General features: G+C 40.0%; 1 protein-coding gene across 2 annotated transcripts in view; it reads right to left on the reverse strand.

The window, feature by feature from the left end:
- The window catches only part of SERGEF (secretion regulating guanine nucleotide exchange factor), a 156,898-nt gene that overhangs the window by 76,232 nt on the left and 56,331 nt on the right, over positions 1-24,335 (reverse strand). The window contains exons 10-11 of one of the 2 annotated variants that reach the window (XM_074841682.1): positions 18,091-18,164; positions 17,717-17,961 (exon numbers count right to left, since the gene is read on the reverse strand). The exons of the other annotated variant lie outside the window; for it this stretch is intronic. Coding sequence (XP_074697783.1) covers positions 18,117-18,164 — 48 coding nt within the window. The 3' untranslated portion in view covers positions 17,717-17,961; positions 18,091-18,116. Of the gene's footprint in view, positions 1-17,716; positions 17,962-18,090; positions 18,165-24,335 lie in introns of those variants that run through there. 2 annotated transcript variants of the gene reach the window in all.

Raw genomic sequence — 24,335 nt, forward strand, 5'->3', positions numbered from 1 at the left:
CCCAATAATTATTTCTCTCTTTTACTTCTAAATATTGCCACAGATAAAGCTATACCTTCCAGAATAAAAAAGAAAAACAGCTTTCATAGAATAAATTTTGAAAAGCTTTCATCGCTCATATCCACTTACATACTGACTGCAAATACATGTAATTTACAATGTGGCAATCCTTGTTTGTTTTTTGAGGAGGGATCCTATCTTCAATTTAGTGGAATCCCTGGCTCCATCTGTGTTAAAGGCAATCACACACATTATTGAAAATTGCCTACAAAGGAAACAGGATGGATAGTGGAGGTCCTGCAACACGAACTCATTTAGAGTTTTTGAAATTAAGGGGTTGTGAATGAATCAAAACTCCAGAAGCAGCTAATAAAACTTGATAAATGGGCAAGACTGAGACAGATAAATTTACTGTGGTCAGGTACAGCATAATAAATCTTTCTGGATACCAAAAAGAATCATTTAGACTGTTCACATATACAGATAGATTCTGAATTAGTTGGAACCTCTCAGGGGATCTACAATCACTGTGGACAATTCACCAGAAATATCTGCTCAATGTATAGCAGCAACCCAAAAAGCAAGAAGTTAGATCAGTTTAGAGAGGGAGACAGTGTTGTCATCTTTTCACTCAGACAAATTATATTTTACAGTTTCATTCTGATAGTCAGGAAAAAGGGATGAGTACCCATAAAAAGACAGACCACAAGTCTTGACCTAACAAAAGCAGTAGGAACATGTAAAAATAAGCACCAATCCTCCTGGAAACAAAATTATTTATTCCTCAAAATAGAGGAAGCTAATAGCAGAACACCAATATTTCAGAATAAGCTTTATACAAACTTCTAGTTAGGAGCAGCTTATGTGACTCACAACAACCCTATCTAGCAGCCTAATTCCACCATGCTGTGCTGGGTTTGTGTGGTGGGGGTTTTGGTAGCAGGGCAGGGGGCTGCAGAGGTGGCTCCTGTGAGAAGCTTCTCGAAGCTCCTCAGGCTCCAAGTCAGACCTCCCTCTGGCCAAGGCTGAGCCAATTAGCAATGGTGGCCTCTGTCTCCTGTGGGAGGGCCCCACACTGGAGCAGGGGAAGAGTGTGAGGAGTCCTCCCCTGAGGAGGAAGCAGCGGCAGAGACAAGGGGTGATGAACTGACCACAACCCCCATCCCCTGCCCCTCTTGTGGCGGGGAGCTGGCAGAGAAAATTGGGAGCAAACTTGAGCCTGGGAAGAAGGGAGGAGTGGGGGGAAGGTGTTTTTAAGATGTAGTTGTATTTCTCACTGTCCTACTCTGTCTGACTGGTAAATTAAGTGGTGGTGTTCAAATTAAATTGATGTTCTTTTTCTTCCCCTAACAAATCCATCTTTTGCTCCTGGCATTAAGGGGTGAGTTATCCCTTCCTGTCCTTATCTCAATTCCAGAGCCTTTTGTTTTGTTTTCTCCTCCTCATCCCTGAGGGTGAAAGGAGTGTGGTGCTCAGTTGCCTTCTGGGCTTAAACCATGACACGTGCCCATTCTGTTTTCATGCTACTAGGCTCCACAGCATTATGTCAGACTGAACCAATGCTGTTCCCAAAAGAAGAGTAGTCTGGAATGGAATAAGCAACAAGGGGATGACATTATCTTTTTTTTTTTTTTCTTCTCTAAAAGCAAAACTCACTTCTTTCATGATAAGATATCCTACTTTGCCAAAGGAAGGACACAAGAGCTGATTTGCTTTGCACATGAACCATTATGGGTCTTGCTGAAATGTTAATTTAAAATCTACCACGACATCGAATGAAGAGGAGACAGTTGCAGGTCTGTTGGTTTTCGACTGTGAAGAAAACATCTGTCATCTAGAAGAGACACTGTTCTTATACTGGATATTTTGATTTAAATATTTTCAGCTATTAAAAAAAAAAATCCCCAAACCTTTAAGCACCCCAGAACAACTTCCCATGATTTTGATTACTCTTGTTGTATATATGAGCTCTCCCTTCTCTATCTTCATCATCTCATTCACTCATGTTGTAAACCTATCATACCTATTCCTCCTTTAATTACTTATCAATAGAAAGCAAGATAGTCCTCATCTTTCTGAGGCTAGATTACATTCTTTCCATATTTCAGCCTAAGGTTTTGGGTTTTCTCCAATGTTTTAATCTTCTTCATAGGTTTATAAAGTTGTTTCAAATTGTTCAAATCAATCCCATACTGGACACAAGATAAAAACAGCAGAGATTAATGCCCAGCACACGTTCCTGACAATCACTCACCTTGATGTTCAGACACTTGAGAATAGAATTAACCCTTTAGGACAACACTGTAACACCACAAACCAAACTCAGATGATGTCTACCTCAGCCCTCACATCTTTCAAAGATGCAACTGCCTGAGGTGCATCTCTCCTCCTGTTACTATGACCTGCATTCTTGCTCACAGTATGTATGACCCTGCACTTGGCAAAGCTGACCCACTGTGCTGGTTTCAGCTGGGATAGAGTTAATTTTCTTCACAGTATCTAGTATGGGGTTGCGGTTTGGATCTGTGCTGAACACAGTGTTGATAACAGAGGGATGTTTTTGTTACCACTGAGCAGGGCTTACACAGAGCCAAGGCCTTTTCTGCCTCTCCCCCCACCCCCCAGCGAGCAGGCTGGGGGTGCACAAGGACTCGGGAGGGGACACAGCCGGGACAGCTGACCCCAGCTGACCCCAGGGGTATCCCCCACCGCATGGCTCATGCTCAGCACATACAGCTGGGGGAGGAGGAGGAAGGGGGGACGTTCGCAGTGATGGCGTTTGTCTTCCCAAGTCACCGTCACGCGTGATGGAGCCCGGCTGTGCTGGAGATGGCTGAGCACCCGCCTGCCCATGGGGAGTGGGCAAGGAATCCCTTGTTTTGCTTTGCTTGTGCGCCCAGTTTTTGCTTTACCTATTAAAGTGGTTTTATCTCAAGCCACGAGTTTTCTTACTTTTACCCTTCCAATTGTCTCCCCATCCCACTGCAGGGGAGCGAGTGAGCAGCTGTGTGGGGCCGAGTTGCCAGCTGGGCTTAAGCCATGACACCTGCCTAGCGTCTGCCCTCCCAAAGTAGACAAACAGTCCAGATTATTTTTTAATACTAGTGAATCCACTAGAAACACACAGATTTGATAAAGACTTCAATTTACAGTGATATTTCTAGGACTTCACACAGCCAGTTTGTAATTTTTAATGTTTTTTTCATTTTTATATTTATTTGTTATTGTCATTTTGTATCTTTATAATTTCCTGATCAGAATGTCATACACTGTCTAGCCAACTGCCTGACAGAAATCCAAGTGTATTACATCGGCATTTCAAAAATCTAAGTATGTTACATCTGCATTTGACATTGACACATTTATCAAACTTTCATCTCATAAAAAATATGTATCACACTAGTTTGACAAGATATATTTTCCATAGCCACATACTCACTGCAAGCAACTATATTATCATTCTTTAAACCTTTATTGATCTAAATTCATGTCAGCCATGCCATTATTTTGGCCAAGGCAAATACCAGGCTGACAGGCTTATAATTATTTGAGTCATCTTGTTCAACCTTTTAAAATATTGGCAGGGCATTGTCTTTCAACCAGTCTTCTGAAACTTCCCTGACGTTCTGGAAAAAAGTTATCAACATCAACAACCTCAAGAGTGCTTTGGCCATGTCCCTTAAAACTCTGAAATGGAAATCTTTATGCCTCAATTTTTAAAATTCTATCTCTAGAGGCTGAGTATGGAGAAGGGAATCTCATCACTGTATGATACTTCTGCTTCTTCCCCAAATGCAAAAGAGAAATTATTACTAATGTAAGATTTGCCTTACCAGGGTTTGATGTTTTGCCAATAGACATATTTAAGATGTTTTGGTATTGACAGTGCATAGTCTCCTGTATTTGTCTTTGAGAGCAAACTCACCCATATTATCACAGCTCTTGTCCTATCCCTATTAGACAGAGCTGATCATCCTGTGATGTGGTGGCTCATGGCTGGCTGCAGTCAATGCCTTATATTGTTTTGTTTCAAGGGAACGGAGAGGATTTCCCACCTGTTGGACACCCCTCAAGACCTCTTATTTCCAACTTGTTAATGACCGAGGAACAGGTAATACAGTTTTTAATATAAAATTCCCCTTTCACTCTTCACTCCTATGAGTCTACTTGATTCTTCTTAAATAAATTGTAACCATAGACATTGACATTACAATCACACAAAACTTCTTCCATAAGGTTTCATACTTAAATATTTTGTTGCATCATGGCTCAGAGTATTTTATTCTGATTCAGACTACAAGGGAGTTGGCTAACCTAAACAATGGGGGGAAGGCAGAAATACTGTTAGTGACTTCCTGCAATAATTCATCTTCCTTCTACTCAGTAAGATTACAACATTCCCACATGCACAGAAGTTAGGCTCCCATCCTCCTACTGTTAAATCACATTTTTCCCTCCATTCTCACAGGGTGGCTCTGTAACAGCGCACAGGAATCATCAGGACAGACAAGACAATTGCAGTGCTATATACTCACTATAAAAAAGAATCCATACTTAAAAATAACTCCTGAAGACAGGAACAGATTCTTTAATTAATACATCTAGAGAGTCACTATGAAACACACTGCTCAGAAATCCCTTTACAAGACCTGCTTTCCTTTCAGTTTATAAAATATCGCTCAAATAACATGCGGTTTAAAATTCCAGCTTCAGCTGGTACAGTCTACGCCACTAGATAGAATACAAAATTATAGAACCCCTGAAGAATGGAGTTTTAACATCATCTATTAAAGTAGCAGCATTTTTGCAACAGATGAAAAGTACTACAAGTTATATTGAAGTCAGCAGCCCACCAGACTTCACCACTAGTTACAAAACACACCCACCTCTCGTGCGTTTGTAATTCAAAGTGGCATTCCTCTTTAGATGAAAGTCAAGAGGCAGCACTTCTCCCTATTTCAGAACCTTTCAGAGATCTGGTGAACTCATTTAACCTAAAGTGACATATGTAGCCCAGCTAAGAACAGTAACAACAATAAGGAATCCCCTTCCTGGATATTCTCGAAAGTGATTAAACTGAAGCTCACTGCATAACAGCTAAAATCTCACCTCATCTGCCTTCAGTTCTCAGGCCATCAACTTCAGAAGTGCTTTACTCTCACAGTGAAGGTCATTGTGTTTGAAAGATTGAGAACTACTGCTCAAGCCTCCTGTGGAGGTGAATGTACATACTCATGCCTATACATGATGCTTACACATTGGCAAATGTTGGAGTTTGCCAGTAGCCAAAGTTTTTGCCATTCTGACTGAGCACTCTCTGGACAACATACCAGCCCTGGACACAGTGCACTAGCTTGAGATCGTATTCTCTTCAATGTCCACCAATGCACACAGGCTTTCACATTTACTCCTTTGCCCAGCCTCTCCAATATCTGCTCTAAATACAAGCTACTCCCTCTTAATGGAGGTGGCATCTGGCACAGCAGCCCTGCTATTACAATTTTGAATAACAGTGGGAATTGAACAATGTCACTTCCAATGACTCCAAACACATTTAACCCCTGCAGTCAGGAAACAGAACAGAATAACAATATCTCATTTTCCAACTATTTCAATATATTGGAGTATCATCTTCTGTGGCAGATTTCACCTCAAAAATATCTGAAGTGTTCCAAAGTACACAGTATCACTTCACTCCCAACTACTTGGCCAAAAAAACCCTGGAATGTCAGTTTTAAGCAACCTGCCTTTTCAACCTACTGCTGAAACACTGTGGTACTTACTGGATAAGAGAGAGCTTGGTTAGTCATGATACCTTTAGAACCCCACAACCTGAAAAATATTTGGACTAAACAGCTTACTGGTATTTTGAAAGTTAAATTATCCAAGAAAAGACTTTTTTACCTGTGAGTGAATTCCTGTTACATTTTAATCCATTAATTTATTTTCAAATCACTGCACCTTTGTCAACTTGCATACAGCATGCAACCTTTTTTATTACAGAAAGCCCGAAAACTTTTTTTAAAGCGCTTTCCAGTTTCTCAAAATAGATTTTGCAGGACTACTGCTGGAGATGGAACCCACTCATTCCCAAGCTCAGAGGATCTAACTCAACTGCTAAGCATCACAACATACATGCCAGAACATTCTGGCCATTCATTCATTCCTGAATTCCTCACATCACTTCCATGAGGTGAAGCAGAGCATCTGCAAATGCCATACAGACAAAATGATCTTTACCACACACACACATGTATTTTCTTCTTTTTCTGGACTACTTTTTCTTTTTCCATTCATTCTCTCCTTTCACCTCTGCAGTCTCTTACTTACTTTTCTTCCTGTGTGCACATATAGGCATTCTGACATAAAGGACATCTTCCATTCATTCCTAAGTACTGCAGCAACCAAGTAGAAACTGCTAAGCTATGCTATTGGGGAAAAAAGATCTAATAAATGAGAAAATGGTGTGTATATATGTTTGAGATCACTTGTAAGTGAAAATAAGGCAGTAAATATTCTGCACATTTTCCTGGTTGACTTTACTCTGTAGTCCACAAGGGTAAAAAGATCTCATAAAACGGAAAGAGAACAAGAACTGAAAGTAAAGGGGAGTGCAAAGTATCTCTTTTTCCCTATCAGGCTTTATAAAACTCCACATATATTGTTTCCCCATTTTTCCTCCTCACTCACCCTCCCAATTCCTCATTAAAGACCAACAAATCTTGTATCCAGGAGAAACCAGACTACAACTGCTAATTTACCCATACAGAGGAACATATTTAGCATATCTTTAAATTTATCATTTTTAGGAACATATATAAGCCCATACTTAGAAGCTAAGTTTCTATTTTGGACCTTCCTGAGTACAGAAGGCACTGCTAATTTTAAAACAAACAGAAATAAGAACAAGCTCAGAACTGTGTTGCACCTTTAAAAAAGAATAAATCCAGTATATGTCTGACCTACACAGTGCACAAATTATGCTGCTTAAAATCATTTTTAAAGGAATGATTTTCCATGTGCTTTTCTACACAGGCTCCCTCTTGACTAAAAGGGAGCTAAGAAACATCAAAGGCTAAATTGTTCATGAGACTGCCTGAAGAAAAAGGTTCTTTCAGGTCAGAGTGAAGGGTAATAACATTCACCTCAGCCTCAGCAATTAAGGAAATTGTTTCCATCTCTACCCGTGTCAGCCTCCTGAAAACTGAAGGAACAATGTATTCAACACAAACATGAATGAAATGTTGACCAGATTGAAGAAAAGACTAAAAATATACTTGGATAACAAAAGACTCTTTTGGAGGGGAAAAAAATGAGTAGCTAGGCAATGCATTATTTCCCTGGCTTCCATTCAGATGCTGTCCAAGCACAGCTTCATTGTTTGGCATGTTGCTTGCATCTCCTCACGTCACCTTCATTCTCTCACTCTGATAACCTACAGATAAAAACATACAGAGCCCTATTCTAGGATTCAGCAATATTAACCCAGTAGCCAGCAGCAAAACTAGGGCCTTCTTGATTCATAAAGAATTTTTAAAGCCCCTGTGAACTACAGAGTGTAGGGAGGGTGAAAGCTTACATCAGACTGAGGCATATGACTCTTTCAGGTTCACTTACAAAGCCGGATGTGTTCATTATCCATGGTGAGGGGCTTACCAGCCTAATGCGCCTGCATGTTCCCACAGGAAGACAGTGCAGTGGAGGAAAGGGAATGATGAATCTGAAATTAATTTCATCAGTCTAATATATTTTAGAGTATTTACAGTAAATTATTTCCCACTTCACTTCCACACCAATGAATTTTTTTGCTTCTCAAGCCTCTTTAATGCACAAGATTGGTCCCCCTCAGTCATCTGCCATTAAAACACAGCCAGAATAGGAATGCACACACCTCAAACTGTTTCACAGAATATATATGATGAAAGAAAAAAAATAACCTTATCCTGGTGAAAGTGCAGAAGGGGATTCAGGCTGATGGAACCCAGCACCCTCTCAAAGTAGCGGGAACAGCATCATCAAGCAGATAGGAATATTTTGTTTTATTATTGTTATCATCATTAAGAGAATGATGATATTTTATGGTTACAAATCAGGAATAGCCAGCTCCCTGCCCAGAGACATGGATTAGGACTCCTGCTGATGAACTGTCTTTTCAGCCCACCTTTCTGTCATCCTTTGTGTGTTCCTTTTCCAAGCACTCCTCCACTGTGCAGCACACACCTTTTCCAGTCTTCTTCCGCTGCTCATCACTGCCACCTCACTGTCACAGCAAAAAGGCTCCTCTCCCTCTGCAGAGCAAGAAACAGGACATACCCTGCCCTCCTGTTATGTTGCTGCCTGCCTCTGTAAATCATCCTGGATTATCACTGTGGAGCAACAGAGAAACTGAGCTGCAGCAAGACACCAGCATCCCTTTCATTTTCAGCATGGTTCTGTCTTACTAAGCAACATGCCTAAACTAGTAGCAAACTAAAAGCAAAATAGGAAGGATGAGTTTGATAAGGGAGGCCTTATCAGCCTTTGCTGCCTTCAGACCTACCAAAAATGGGGGAAGAAAGGCACTTTGAAAGGCAGTGCTTTTCCACACTGCAGTATTTAGGAGCCAGACTCCGCTAAATGCACACAGCACACACACAATAGACACAGTTGCCCTAGCAACAGCATCACAGGGAAATTTTTCAGTAAAGCTTCTTGCTTTCTACCAAGGTTACTTTCAGATTACCACTTAGCACAGAGTTCTGTATGGATCAGACAACATCTTGCACCTGTCTTGAACATGCCTACATGAAATGATGTGATGGCCACACCACAGGGAAGAATAAGACACTCCACAAGTTTACCAGGGAACTGGGCTCTTAAACCACCCAGCACACCATCTGACAGCAACAGCTTGCAAGCTAATATATTGTTACCTCACAACAGAATGAAACTGTGATCTGGTGTAATTCAGTGTTCTTTAATCTTTTGTTTGTTTTCTTAAGAATTGTTAGCTTGCTTTAGAGATCTACAGCATGTTTCTGCCACATTTTTCTCTGCAACAAAAGACTTAAGTTTCTAATACTGATCACCACCTCAAAAAAATATCCCAAGTAGAAAATAAGAAGTAAAACCAGAAAACATCTAAATTGCTTATTTTTACACCTACTTTTATCCTTTCACTAACACCATTAAAAGGCAGTGAAAATACGTGGTGCAGCATGTGTCTTGAAAAAAATTTGGTCACAAAAGAAAAAATCATTTGAATAAACTGCAAGTTTAAAGTACACCAATGAGTTGGTTTACTTTGGTTGATTAGGTCCCTCTAGTTTTTCAGATAAACACGATAATTTTTCCCCCTAAGATGCAAGAAATTTTTTCCTCACACAAACATTTAAGCTGTGATCAATTGTCACTCCCAAACAAAAAATAAAGAATAAGGACTTACTCAATACATAAACCAAACACCACTCAAGAAAACAATTTCTCATCAGCTTTTTCTACTTAAAGGAGGAACAAGTTTTAAACTTTAGCCTTTTCAAGTTTGGCATGCAATCTCTTTTGACTGGAGAGCTGCAGAAGTAACCCCCCTACATAATCAAATGGCAAGACAGAACTGTTTCGCAACTCGCTCACAGGATACAAACATCCAAAAAGAGAAGCTGGCAAAGAATCAAAACTAATCAAATTAAATAGGATTGTTTCTAAATTTATGTCTTGCTATCTATAAAGACAACAGGATGTTCTTGAAATGCATCTTTATGACAAACAATAGATAATTTCAGCATCAATTGTGTATATATAGTTCCAACCAAATGGCTGTCACACCACACCAGATAGCTTCATCAGAAAATAATGCTTCAGGCTCCACTAGAAGACAGGCAGTTCAGAAACTGCCTGCTACTGAGAGCTGCAGAGACCCAGTTACACATCCAAATCTTGACAGTTTAGGAAAAAGAACCATGTTAGCTTTGGTGAGTTGCAGAAAGCCTTCAGATTTCTTGGCCCTTTGTTAATAAAGGCTATTGCAAAATACATATTAACTTTATCTTTGGAAGAACAGGCAAGCATGAGACAAAAGGAGCTGAATCTTCCACCATATAAAGTCATGACTAGGGACATCTAAGGGAGATGCCATCACTGAAAAACAACACCATTCCTGTTGCAGGAATTTGAGTGAAGGTCTCCAGCTTGAATTAAGAAAATATGACTATATAATCACACTTGTCCCTGTGCTCTTAAAACTTTACATATACAGCATCATAAGATAGAACCAAATCTCAGAAGCAACACTAGAAAAGGACACAAAACAACTGCTTTAAGAAGCCTCTCTTCACCTAGTTGAAAGGGGCTTTCTGGGGAATTCAGGAAAGAATTACTATTTTCTTGTAAGAGACATAGCTTTTTGCTTTTCCTACTGTCCTTCAAAGTGGGTTCTGCAAGGGATTCACAGCCCTCAGAGCTGCATAACGAGACTAACTGTTCAAGACTCTCCTGGGGTAAATCAGACAGGTGTTCACATACTGTAAAGATAATTTCTCATTTCAAACCAGCTTTCTTGGGAAGCTCCAAATCAAAGGAGCAGAACTTCATGCAAGAGGAAAGGATGATCTAACAGAAAATGCCTGGGTCAGCAATCCAGCGCCAGTCCCAGATCAGCCAAAGCCCAGCGTTAGCTCAGGCAAAGCAGCAGAGCTGCCTCCGTCCCGTGGCTGCAGAATGCCAGCAGCACTGCTTCGTAAGCATTCCCATCCGAGGCACCTGGGCAGTGTCACTGCGATCACTGAAGGAGAACCTAAACAGATCAGAAGCAATAAATTCCTAAACATGCATTCGGAAGGACCTAATAAATTGCTTAATAACAGGTCTTCTTTTCTTTCTTTTTTAAGAACCAAACATTTTTTACGTTTTCAGCCACTAGTTGACAGAGAGAGGTGATAAGGTTTAAGGCTCTTTCATTTATGAAAATAATGCCCACTTTCAAAACTGCCAACTGTTTTGATCAAGGCCTTACAGTTCCAGTCTACATGAAGCGCAGAAACCTCCTGGGCCCCTCTTTCCAAAGTGCCTTCTCATGATCACCAGCTTCACCCACCTCACAAGCTACTCCCAGCTGAAGATGTTCCACCCAGGAAAAAACAAAAACAACCAAAGCTAACCCATAAGCTATTGAACAAATTTTAGATGAGCTATTTGCAGCACCAAAAATTGAAACATGGTTATTAACAACCCTTTGTTAAAGGACCATCTTCGACATTTCACTTCTCTGCTCATCTGAAAGTTTTTGTGCATCGTCAAAAATAAGCTCAGTACGAAATCAAATACAAAGCTTCAGGATAGCAAAAGGTCCCAGAGGAAACCAACGTTAAAGAAGCATAACACAACTAAGGACTAAGTTTAGTCTGTTTCTGTTGCTGTTTTTTAAAATCACAGGCACTGAGATTTTGAATTAAGATTTACTATGGAAAAGATAACCTACCTCTTACAATGGAAGACATCTTTAATGCATAAGACTGGAAGAAGACAAAGCAAAAACTATGTAGGCAGAAGCTAACTCTTGGCAGGGTGGGAGAAGGGGAAGAAGGTAGCCTTTTGTTATCAGGAGCATGAGAAAAATATAAATGAAATGGGGGGTGGGAATATCATAATCTCTTATCAACACCTCTGCAGAGAAAACTCAATTTGAAAGGAGGGCTGATGTGATTTCCAATAGAAGAACAGGAATAGCCTTACTTTATTTCAAATACTGTAGAATATTAACAGTAAATGCAAAATCATGAAACCAGGAACTTGTATCTTATGTTATCTACTGCATTTAAATCTGGGTATATTACAAATTCTTTTCTTCTGAAAGAAGAGAAGTAGCAGCTTGATTCCCCTTCTCCTCACTGAACTTCTGATCAAGGTTTAGGACTGTCTGGAAATCTTTCACCTCTAGCCTAAATAAGACAGTGTTCCTCATCACTCAACACACATCCTAAAAGCAAAATACAAGGAAGAGAAATGTTAGCTTATAACAGAAGTCTGCCACTCCTACTCACATATTTATAGCACCAGGGTTGAACATAAGGGTAGTATGGTAGAATTTACAATAACAATAAGGATATTAAGGACTTTGAAGTCAAGTAATCAGAAGTGGTAGCGTACTAGGCACAAGGAAAAATGTAGTCTAACAATGCAATATCTCACAACTCGTGAAAGCCATCTACGTGTTAATAAAGTGTCCAAACAAAGTGATGATCAAGTACTGCCAATACAGCTTAATACAGCAGTTTTGAAGAATAAGAGTTCCCATCCAAAATCAGATGGGAAAGGGTTATACGTTAGTTATGGGAGAAATTCCAAGTCCATAGGGCCCGAAATCAGGAATTACATTAGAAAAATTTGTGATTGGCCATACAACTTCTCAAACAGACTGTTTCAGTTGCAAGGTCAGAAACACCAAGTACAGAACATCTGCACCAGGAACGCCATCATCTCTATTAGTAACTAAAGTTAAATTATTTTGAGATATTCTTGGCCAAATCAGTGTTATGGTAAGTGCTCTTGTGCTTTTGTTTATGTTTTTGCTGAGAACAAGGGTTTGCAAATCTGAATTCTAACTGGTTCTTGAAGAAATTCTTGTTTTTAATATGGATTTTTCAAGTTTTTGATTGGTGATCTTTAAGTCACCAATATTGTATTTTTAAAATGAAAGACAACAGGTAGGAAACTGATACATATATTTTTTTAAAAAATATAAAAATAAGATAAATTTTGTGAAACACACACCGGTTTTTATACAATAAGAAAAGCAAGGAAGGAATTTGCATAATCCAGCACGCAAGCAAAGTCTTAAACTAAATGCCAATTGTAAACTCAGGAATTTAGCAGAGAAGTTTCCAAAACCAGACATTAAAAGTACCTTCTTTTTAAAAAAAAAAAAAAAAAAAGATTAAATGAATCTGAAAACTTATTTTCAGAGACAGGTTCTTAAAGAACCACTTGTGGCACTCTAACATATGAAAGAATATTAAGAGCACTTCTCTCAGCAATCAGAAGGGTGTATCCACACATTCATTCTTGCATTCACGTGTGCATGTGCCATCTATGTCACCCCAGTCCCGGACAGCGCATTTCACAGACACCAGGCTTTTCACAAGGGCTGGCAGCTGGGCCTCAGGAGCCCCAGATGCACAGAGGCATGCCATGCAGCTTCAACTTTCAGCTCAGGAAGTACAACCTTGCTGCAGGTTGTCAAAAGGAAAGCCTGAGAATAGGTCAGTCTCCTCACTGCAACGTTCATCAGCTGTCATGACTGAATGGGATGAACACATTGTTCACCTCCATGGTAAGCCTGGAGAGGTTAATTAAAAAAATAAAAGCCACAAAAAAAACCCCCACATCTCCTCAAAAGATGCAGAATTCTGAAGAACCCCTCTACAGGTCTGCCTGCAACATTGTCAAGGGATCTAGCCTTCCCAGAAGGAAAGCCAAAGATTTCTTTTTTTTTTTTTTTTTTTTTTAAATGAGGTCTGATTAAAATTTAACACAGTTAAATAACATATCTAGGAGCTCAAATAGCCTACCTCTAAGAATGATGGTAATTGGAAATTGTAAGACAAGCAGCATCTTTAAAAATCAGCTTCTTTAGATGTCTTTTTAAAAGAGTGCAATAGAATATGATTCAACCCAGTTTTTAAAATTTAATTTAAGAGCTTTAAAAGTTTGGGCTACGACCTGCTTATTCCTTTCATTATAACACTGCTATTTCAAAACAGAACTTCTGTTTAAAAGAGTTTCACCAAGCTAGTAATAGTAATCAGCAAAACGCTGCTCAGGAGAAACTCTGCTTAATGAGTGACACAACTGCAGGCCTCAGGAACAAGACAGGACAAGCAGTTGAAGTCCAGAAAGTGGGCGAAGTCCACATGCAGTCTAACCTTCTCCTGTGGTTACCACATTAACTCCATAGCATGACTAAAAGCAAAACAAAACAGGAACTAAGAGGAAAAGCCTGGATGGCTTAGCAACACGTTTACTATTTACAAGCATAAATAGCATGTAAGGCACTATGTGATCTTATCCATGGCCTGGGGTACACTCTGTAAATTGTCTTCTGGAGGTGAAGTCATTTCCCTTTGGAGCCAGGGAACGCTGTCACTGCTACAGTCAGCACGTGCTTGCTTACCCCTCCGTATTTATGCTTACTGTTTCAAGGCTTGTGAGCTGGAATAGCTTACAGCGCTATATAATGCAGAATTGGATAGGTTAGGAAAATCTCTTTAATGCAATATATGAAAGCAGGGCAGAACATGAACCGTAAGATGTTTAATCAGTTCCCAGAGCAGCTGATTCTGAGAAGCAGCAGTGACAGACAGCATTGCCCATTTCAGTAATCTGCACTGGGAAATTCACAGGATTTATCTGCAATGACCATAGTTGGGAAAGGAGTTCTTTTTTATTTTGATTACTCCACTGAATTACCACAGTAGAACTGCTCTCAGGTTTAAACATAAAACTAACAATGATAGCATCCATGATTTTTGATATATTCAGTTCCCCAAACTGTCTATGCCACTACAGTAACTGAAGGTGTCTCAGTCCAAGGCATTTATCCTCTTGTCTTTGAAATGCTATTAATGTTATCATTTCTGTATTACACAGTCTGGAAACTATGGCACAGAGGATGACTCTTTTTCTGAGTATCCAAGTTGCTTACAAACCAAAGCCTTGTTCTCAAAAGCATTTTTTCCAATAGCATTCTACGTGCACCTCAAAATAAAACACACTCTTCAGTGGTCTGAGCGCTCCACACAACTGATTTGCCTACAGTCACAATGAGAAAAAGTTACTGGCAGAACAGTCACTTGCCCTGTCTTCATGCTGTACCAATGTGGATGTATTACTTCTGCTTAACAACTCAAGCCAAGATTAATGAAAGTAAATGGAAGATATATGATCATGCCCTCTGCGTTGCTCTGCTTTTCTTAGCACAGAATGGCTGCAAGTGTCCCATCTCCCTCTTTCACCATGTCTCAGAGACCCAAGCTTAAGACAGACAGGGTGGCAAGTCATAAACTGCCTTCTTTCTCCTCCATTATTTTATTTTAACCTAATCAATAGCAATCCTTAAACTTAAGTCAACAAGTCTTTGGATTTACACCCTTCAACACAGTGGAAACTTCAATGGAAGCTGAGAAAATAAGAACCTTGAAGGCTTTGACACCTGAAGTCTGAAGGCCTCTGAATCCAATCCTCTTCCTTTTTCTGTACTAATAATGGATTCATACTCAAAAAGATTCCTGAAAAATTCCCTTTTAGTATGGACCTTTCCCAGCTGAAAAACAGACAACTACTTTTCTGGCTTTCCTTCCTACTCTTAGATCTCAAACCTCAAGTAAATCTCAAGAATAAAACAAAATGAAAGGTATTCCTTCCCACATAAACTGAATATAATCAAAACAGTTATGGCTAAGGATAAAATACACATTTGGTTTTTCCATTCAATTTCTGTCCCCCAGTTCAAATCTCCTCTTATGATCAGGACACAGATGAACATACAGTATACCAAAAGACTTATAAAATGGACTATTTTAAGGCACAGTAACTAAGCTCCACAGAGACAAACGCAAACAGCACAGGAGACAGAAGAACTTTAAAATTGTCTTTTTTGGTTCCTTTCACCATTCCCTCTTACATTTGAGCAAAAATTCTTATAACTGCTCTTTTGGGATTTTTTCTTCCTCCCTTTGTTCTGTGTTCATCATTCAATCTATGTAGTTTCCACTTTTTGGGTAATTTTGGCAGGTCCCACTGGTTGCTTAGAGATGCTTCATTTTTTATTGCTCCTTTTCTGTTTATACTGTAATTTTATTCTGAATGTCACCTCCAGCAAGACTAGATTTGCAAGTGAAGCAAGATATGCTCAGAAAAGCCTTTCTAAACAACTAATGCCGAGGTCTACAGAACAGCATACTACATGACTTTTTCTGTCCTACATCTGAAAAGTGTATGAAACACTCCTTAGCAACATTTAACACCGTCTCACACAGAACAGCAAGCATGTCTCTAGCAGTCTATCTTAGAGGACAGAATGGTTTTGACCTCTGAAGGTGAAAGAATGTTTTTGTGGACATTTACGTTCAGAGAAAGAAAAAGTAAAATGGGCACTGGGCACTGCTAAAATCACCCAGCAAAACAAGTGTGTAGAGTGGGGGAGAGAAGGGAGAATCAAAGCAGCAGCATCTTTAGCTCCCAGACATGCCCACTATCCTAACCACATCCTCAGGCAGCCTCCTCTTCTATGTTTTGTGAGACAGTGCCATGCTGTGGACACTCTGCTCCGTTGCTACTGCTCTCTGCAGTCTCTGCAGGTACAGTAGGCCTGTTTCCTGACCCACTTTCCTCACCAATCTCTATTTAGCTCTACGCTAGTGATGCTCCTGGCATGACAATCAGATACTGCAGCCTGCAGTGCAGTTCGTTACAACACATTCGCAAGCTCCTAGTAAATTCAGTGGAAAAGTACTGTATCAACGGAGCCTAATTAAACTGAAGTCATTTTCATAAACTTACGTCAAATGTAACAACAACAAAGTGTTCAAGAGATTTAAAAGATGTCTTTTTATTTTAAATCTACTAAATCTGTTAGGCGTAAAGTAAATCCAAAAGATCTTTACTACTCAAGGGCTGCAAAAGGAAAAAGCTATTAGAGCTGGTACCTTTTTTCTGGATTACCTAATCAATCTTACAACTTGTGCCACTAAAAACCTGCCACAATTCCTCCCACTGTCATTTATTTCTCACTAGAGAAGGGCTCCACACCTTAATGTCCATTGAAACTGCAAACTTAATCTCACTACAGCTATTAAAATTATCTTCGTACATTCACTAGAACCAAATACCTCCCTCGGACAGAGCCACCTGCAGTTAACTTCAGAGTTTACTTGCATATACATGTGTGAGGGTAAAATTTGTTTTGGGACATTAACCATTATACCAAAACAGCTAGGACTGTTCTGGCTCCAAAGTTAAGATCTAATATGTGGATATCTCCAAGACCAAGTACTTGGAGGTTGATCATATTCCATTTATCTGCAAAAAAACCCAGTCAACTCCCTTCCTTTATAGGGAAATACTGTAACAAATGGCCAATAACCTGTGCCTCAGTTAAAAAATCCAACTGCCAAGCCCATAGGTTATATGGTAGCAACTCACCATACTAAGAATCTATACTTCCTTTCTGGGCACTTAACTGTAGAATTCTGTGGTGAATATAGCCAGTGCAGGTGCACCATATGCACATGAAGTCTGTTGCTAATATTTTGCATGTAGAAGACACTGAGATATGAAATATGTAAAGGTCCTACCAACTCTTTAGCAAGACACTGTTTCTATTCAGTGGAGTATTTTTGTACTTGCAGAACTCAGGTCCTCATCAAAAACAAGTTTTGAGTTATTCAGAATCATTACACCAAAACATTTTAAATTACTCATCTTAGGATTAGAAAAACTGGATTTGAAACATTCTAAAAACAGCAGAAACTTATGTTTAGCACTGATGGTAAATAAAAGAAATGCAGCAGCAGAAAATTAAGTATGGCAATATCAAGTGGTTCCTAAGAGACAGACACTTTGGGGCAATGAATGCCTTATAGGTGTGGATCATCTATAGAAGATATTGTGTAAGGGAGGGAGCACAAGGAACAATTATTCACAAAGCAGTCCCAGTGTACACTACGGACAATCACAAATTGGATCCTTTGCAGGAGTTTATTCATGTTCAATACGGCCAGTTTTGCTGGGGAGCAAGAACCACTACTAAAAAATTCTTGTAGCTTGGCACATGCTGCACAAACTGACAGTTTTTTGCACTTGCACTATCATAATCACACTAATTTACTGAATCAACTAAAGATTCCCAAAACCAGACCCCAAAGTGCTTATGTAAAATCTCTGCAACAAGTAGTCTGATTATCCATTAAGTGGAGCAATACCAGCCAACTGTAAGAGAAAACAAAATTAAACTTCCATCAGAATGTGCAATTCATCCAAATTTCATACCACAGACACCTATAAATATATGAGTCATTATAATAATGTACAAGGTAATTATATTTCATCACTCATTACCTTGACCCAAGGAAGACCTCTCATCTTCAGATGGAAGATGCAATCCAGACTTGCATTTTTATGACTATGGAACCCTGCAAGAAGCATAGTTTACATAAAGCAGCACCCTTAGACTAGCAGCTGTGCAGACACAAAAGAAACTCAACATTGTAGATCTACTGTAGACTTCACCTTTTACCCACCAGTGGCCTACGTCATCACTAACAACAAACAGCCTACCTCTTGGTCTAGAATCCTCAGCCTTGGGCCAGATAGCATATTCTTCACTCACACCAAGTATTTAACATTTAAACCCAAGACAAGCAGACAGAAATCAAACAGGACTCTCCAGGACACAGTTAGGGCAGTTGTTAGTGACACATCTACCATAGCAAACAAAGGTATTTAGCAGTATGTAGCTGCTTTGTTGCTACTTATGGAGAAGCCTCAACAACAAAACAAAGAGATTATTTTGCTGCCTTGTTATTTATTAAAGACATGATAGGATCACCCTCAGGGCAGTCCCAGGGCAAAGAGTCTGGCAAAGCAGAGATCCTCTTGACAGTTTTTCCCTAGGACTAAATTTTACATCTCATTTGATTTTAGCTTACTGAGCCATGGACCACAAAACTAAATGTGGACCTTCATAAGTCACTTCTCTAATCTCATCTCTACTCAATTCAAGTAGAGAATACATGGTGAGGCCTGGGAGTTTAGGAAGAGCAAATGAATTACTATACTGGATCAGCCCACTCCAGTGACAGGCGTTTCACAGGCACATACCAGAAACCCTCAATAGACAGTTACAGAATAACCTACAAAGTCTGTTTTTAGGGTCCATAAAAGTTTATATCCTTTCAAGAGACTACAGAGATTTCTGTTTGCTTTTTCTATGTGAACTTGGAAATTCTCAATATTAGCATCCAAACACTAATCCTGCTATGATGTATTTCCTTTGCAAAAGCACTTGTTATTGTTGGGTTTGGTTTTGTTTTTTAATCAAACAAAAGCTCTCTAGGAATCCAAGGCTCTAATCTGAATTGTTATTGCTTGAACATCTGTTAAAAAAATTCTGGCTATAAAAGTAGAACAGGTTCTGGTTTACACTGAAGACTACATAACTAATAGATACCTGGCAAATCAAGAAAGCACGTTAGGGGATATAATCTAAGATGCAATCATTAAATTGCTTCTTAGTACCAGAGTATGTAGTCAGAGAAAAACCACAGAAAGAAACATTGGTTTCAATGGTTACTTTCAATGTTACTGTGTTTAGTAGGCTGACTCTTGGTTGATTTGCAAATCCACACATGCCCATGGGAGTGGGATCTCAGATCATTTAGCATCATGGCAGATTTCCAGTTCTTGGCAGGAGGGTTGTTTTTCTGCATGAATCAGCAACTGTCCATCACACTACAATCTGTGAAGTGAAAAACCCACCTCATCAGCATAAACTATATGCATGTATGTGTGTATACATCAGAGAAGACTTTTTGGTCTCTCTATACATAGCCCACATGCGAGGATTGCCATTTGCACAGACAAGCACGTACATACTCCTTAAAGTCAGCCACACAAAGTGACTTCTCTCACCTTCTGCAGTCATACAATGCTTTGGCTAATGCAGTACATTATCCGCATTTTAAGACATTAAATGTTATGGTAAAGAACAAAAATATCAACCCATCCTATTTACTGCTTTCTCCCCATCAACAAGTAACTCCAGGTATCAACCCCACTGTAGTCAACTGCAGAACTGCTTGCCTGCTGCTGAAAAGCAAGCTACATTTGCATTTTCAGATAATGCTTACCAGCAAATGCATTCTAAACACTCATCAGCAAGGAAAATGAGAAGCAAGTAAGTTACTTTTGAAACATCTTCCTGAAACATGCTCCAGAATTTTAACAGCTCTCTATAATACAGGTAATACTTCTAAACATGATAGTAAATGACATGAATGCTGCCCTAGTAAAATGAACTTATTCTCAGAAATACTCTGACAAGCAAATCATGCACTTTGGATATATATTACAGAAAAGCACATACTAATAATTCCTCATTTTATTCTTTCTGTGTCTGTCTCTCCCTGGTACACAAGAGACTGCAGTATTCTTATTGTACAGCATCACTGTGATAATATGAAATAACAACAGATTTGCTGGCTCAAAAATGCCACTTTTTAAGGGAGGCAGGGGGACAACTACTATGATTCACTGTTAAAATTCAGGAATCAGCCTTTTTTTTTCCCCCTCAATCATTCACAATGTAAACTGCTAGCAAAATTATAACCTGATCCACTGAATGAAGTCGTTCAGGAGAATGCCTTCATTGCTTCCTCTGTTTGAATTGTATGTCTGGGTCATTGCAAAATTTACCCAAATCACCTCCTTCCAGAACCTAACCATAAAACTGACTCCTCATGGATATACATTCACAATTTGAGGCTATACATAAATTCACTAAGCTGGTTTTCTTTCTTGCAGCATTAATTTGCACATGGACTGAAGATCACTGAATACAGAACAGCCAAGTTATCAAACTGCAGCAAGACTGTTGAAAGGGAAACATTTTTTTAAAAATTAGGAAAATGTATTTTATTATTATTAGTTGCATAAGGGTGATCTATGTTTACACAGCTCAGAGCTGGATTTAAAACCAATTTTAACAGCCAACTGTTTCAACTTGCATGTAAACAAACATACTGCATTTCTTCATTAGCTGGAATTTGCTGCAGTCTGTCAGCCATCTGTACTGTCTTGCATTCTGTTCTCTATTCAGAGCACCACTATCAAATGTTGGTGATATAGTATTGCTCTCTTTGGAGACATCATGACTACACTATAAATAGTTTAGAGACATAAAACACTATTTCTAACAGTTGTCTTAATATCTGCTTTCTCAGAATGCATTAGGTTGTTCTGTTTCTCATCCAGTTTTGGTTCTCTGTTGCTTTTTGTGGATTCAAGGAGAAGAGATTTTATTTGGCGCTCTCAGAGGCGCAGAACGAAAACTGCAGCCCAAGCACAACTTTATTCAACTTCTGCACCCTCCAAATTCTGGATGCAGAGGCCAAACCCCAGAGCATAACCCTGCAAATATCTGCACTGCAGTCACAGAGGTGACTGCATAGTGCAGAATAGCCAGGCTGTTGTTAAACCAACCAGTTTGGGTGCTAGCCGCAGCCAGGGAGCAGGCCTGCAGAGAGAGGTGCAGACTGACCCACGCTCCCCTGCCCACACACTGAGATCACACCCCAGCCAAACCCAGCCTGGAAACCTGTGCTGCATTAGTACAGCTCTATACTGGAGCTCAGGGGCCCTCGGAGCCTTGCAGAGCCCCAGCTCCCCGTGGGCTAGCTTCAACATCAGCACAACCCTCACGCTGGCAGCAGGGACCTCAGCACTGATTTATGCCACTTCTCCCCATCCTTTTCCTAGGATCACCGCACATGTAGACATACCCCAGAGTAGCCTTACAGTCCCCTGAGCTTTGCATGCCAGAGGCCTTCCCGATGCTGTAGCCCAGACCCTGGGGCTGTCAGGGGTCCCTCAGAAGCCACTGTTTGCACCTCATGAGTCCCCTCCAGCCTGCAGTCGGAACCAGGGCTTTCTGGGCTGCTCTGAACTGCTCCGGCTCTCTCAAACAAGTCAAAGGAGACTGTAGCACAGCTGAGGATGTCACCAAGACAGTTTAGCTAGTGATCTGAGCAGTGTGCACTAGTTTCAAACTTCAGAGGACAAGTGACAGTATCTTCAGAAGAACACAGCCCAAAAATCCAAGTCCCTAATAAGGGCTTTTGTAGCTTGCTGAGTCATCCTCTCTTTAGGAAGTGAGGAGACCTGGCAGTGAGACAGGAAAGCTCACACACACCTTAAACTCCAATTTTCTTCCTTCTAGGGACAGCAGACACTAGAATGTTACTTGTATAACCAATGCCACTTGACAAGTGATGCAACACAAACCACAAAACTACTCAGTATCCATGTTAGTTTTCCAAACCAGAATCTGCCTATTCAAATAACGCCTTTTCAGTTCACGCAGTGGATGAGTTTATAACTACTGAGGAAGGACCTGATGCTCTGCCTTCAAGTTGACTCCCACACTTACAGCATACTTCTGATTTCAAAACTGCAGTGCTATAAACTCACCTTCCTATAACAGAACAAATTTGCTGCCCTCCAGGAACAGACTCGTAGCGTATTTGTGCAATGCCATAGAGCGATCCCTGATCAGGGGTGTCAGCATTCTGAACGCTGTCTTTGGGTGCAAAAATCACCTACTGAGAAGTGAAGGTGCCTTAGTCTTAGAGCTTCATTTCAGTTTCATTTCTCAGTGTCTGGTTGAGGACAGTGTGGTGAAACTGTCTAATTTTATTACCCTGTCAGCCATATACAAAGGCGAGCAGGACTCACTGACAATCAAACCATAAGAGTGAAAGTTTGCTACCCAGTATTCCCTGACAAAAAAGATACCCAGCATGCAACCCCACAGAAAAGTTCTGCAAGGTTTCTAAAGACATCCCTCTGGAGAAGTTCGGGGGTTTTTTTATAGCCACAGCATCTAATAAAGCTGTCACTGGAAAACTTGTACTTTTCCTAGCTTGTGGCTCCTTTTCTGGAACAGCAGCAACAAAAGTGCCTACACCCTTGTGTCCACATCATTTTCAGCAGAATTTTGTGTGCATTAAACAAGCCAAGCTGCAAGTGTGAAAGCAAGCTGCCAGAGAGGCTCGCAGCCACAGCATGCTCCTACAGAGCTGCAGTACTACTGTTACAACACGAGGAAAATTAACTCAGACATGCAAGCATTTAGGGGGACAGGATACAAAACAGTTCTTCCAACAATTTTTTTTCCCCCCTTCTATACCTAATACTTGTCAGGCAGTAGGTTCAAAGAGGGGCCAGGAGGATAAGAGAATACAGGTCTGTTCAGTTCTGTGACTGAAAGAATGAGAAAAATGCAATACCATCATCAAAATTTTCCAACTCTATTTTGGCACGTCGTATCTCAAAACCAGCCTGATCTAAAAATTTCAAGCATGTTTAACTCAAGAGCCCTTGACAACATCTAATGCACAGGCTATTTATCATAAATTGAGGTGATTATTTTTGGACTTCACCTTGGAACAGGAAAGAATGACTGTTTTGTCAGCACCCAGAAAAGTTTATAAATCCTGCCAAACCTATCAATATTATGTATTTCAAAGGTACCTGACATATACTGCAGAGATATCCAGAACTCTCTGCAAAGTTCATTCAGCATTACAAAGAGATGTGCATACTGTGAAAATGTGAAACCAGGTCATGTTGGTAGCCACCAAGATTTACCGTCTCTACATGAATACTTACTGGTTTTAAAGTTTTTAAGTAACTAGTGCAATTTCTTATGTACTTTTTACAGTGATCTCATCATGCCAAAACCATGTTTTTCCTTCGCCCATCTCACAGTTCTTACACACACAATGATACTACTAACTGCATTAACCCCCTGGAGCTCAACAGCTACAGACAATTTTGGAAAGTTTGCAAACCTGCATGAGACATCCTTTGTAGTGCTAGATTTTATGTATGAAAAGATAGCAATTTTGCACTCTCACTTGCCCCAAACTTGTGTATTGCTATTATACAGAAATTCCAATTAATAGGTATCATGGCAAATTACAGGTCCAATGGCAGGCTGCATTCATAAGAAGTTCTTTTACACTGTCTTTGCCTTTTAACAATCTCTAACTTTTTCAAACAATCTCGCTCCCCTGCAGCACCCTTTCACCACCTTCAACTAAATTGATAAGGCACCGTTCCAGCTACACGTGTAGGATGTCAACACTTTAGTACTTAGAGCTGTTCAGATTTCTAACTGGCTTCAGAGCACGCAACACCAGCATCTGTGCTACCAGCACAGAAGGAATCAACAAATAGGACTTTCCACACCTGGAAGTGGTGCTGACCCCGCTATGTCACACCCAGAAAAATCTTCAATAAAGCAGTCTCCCTAGTCAAAACCACAGGATGGTAATCACTTCAATACTTTGTCACTTGCTCTACACACACAGTAGTTAGTCCCTTCTCCTACCCACCCATGTTTCAACCAAAAAACCACCTTTTTTCTTTTTAAAAGCCTTCTATATACACTCAGGCATCAAAATCCCTCTCCTAAAGTGTTTCCACTGTTACGATACCTACAAATGGGGAAAAATATTGGCAACACACGTTTCATGTCAACTGCAAACCATGCTAAATGACAATGGTATTGTTTCCTTCCTGAG

This window comes from Strix aluco, chromosome 16 (assembly GCF_031877795.1).
Source record: "Strix aluco isolate bStrAlu1 chromosome 16, bStrAlu1.hap1, whole genome shotgun sequence".
Lineage (NCBI taxonomy): Eukaryota > Metazoa > Chordata > Aves > Strigiformes > Strigidae > Strix > Strix aluco.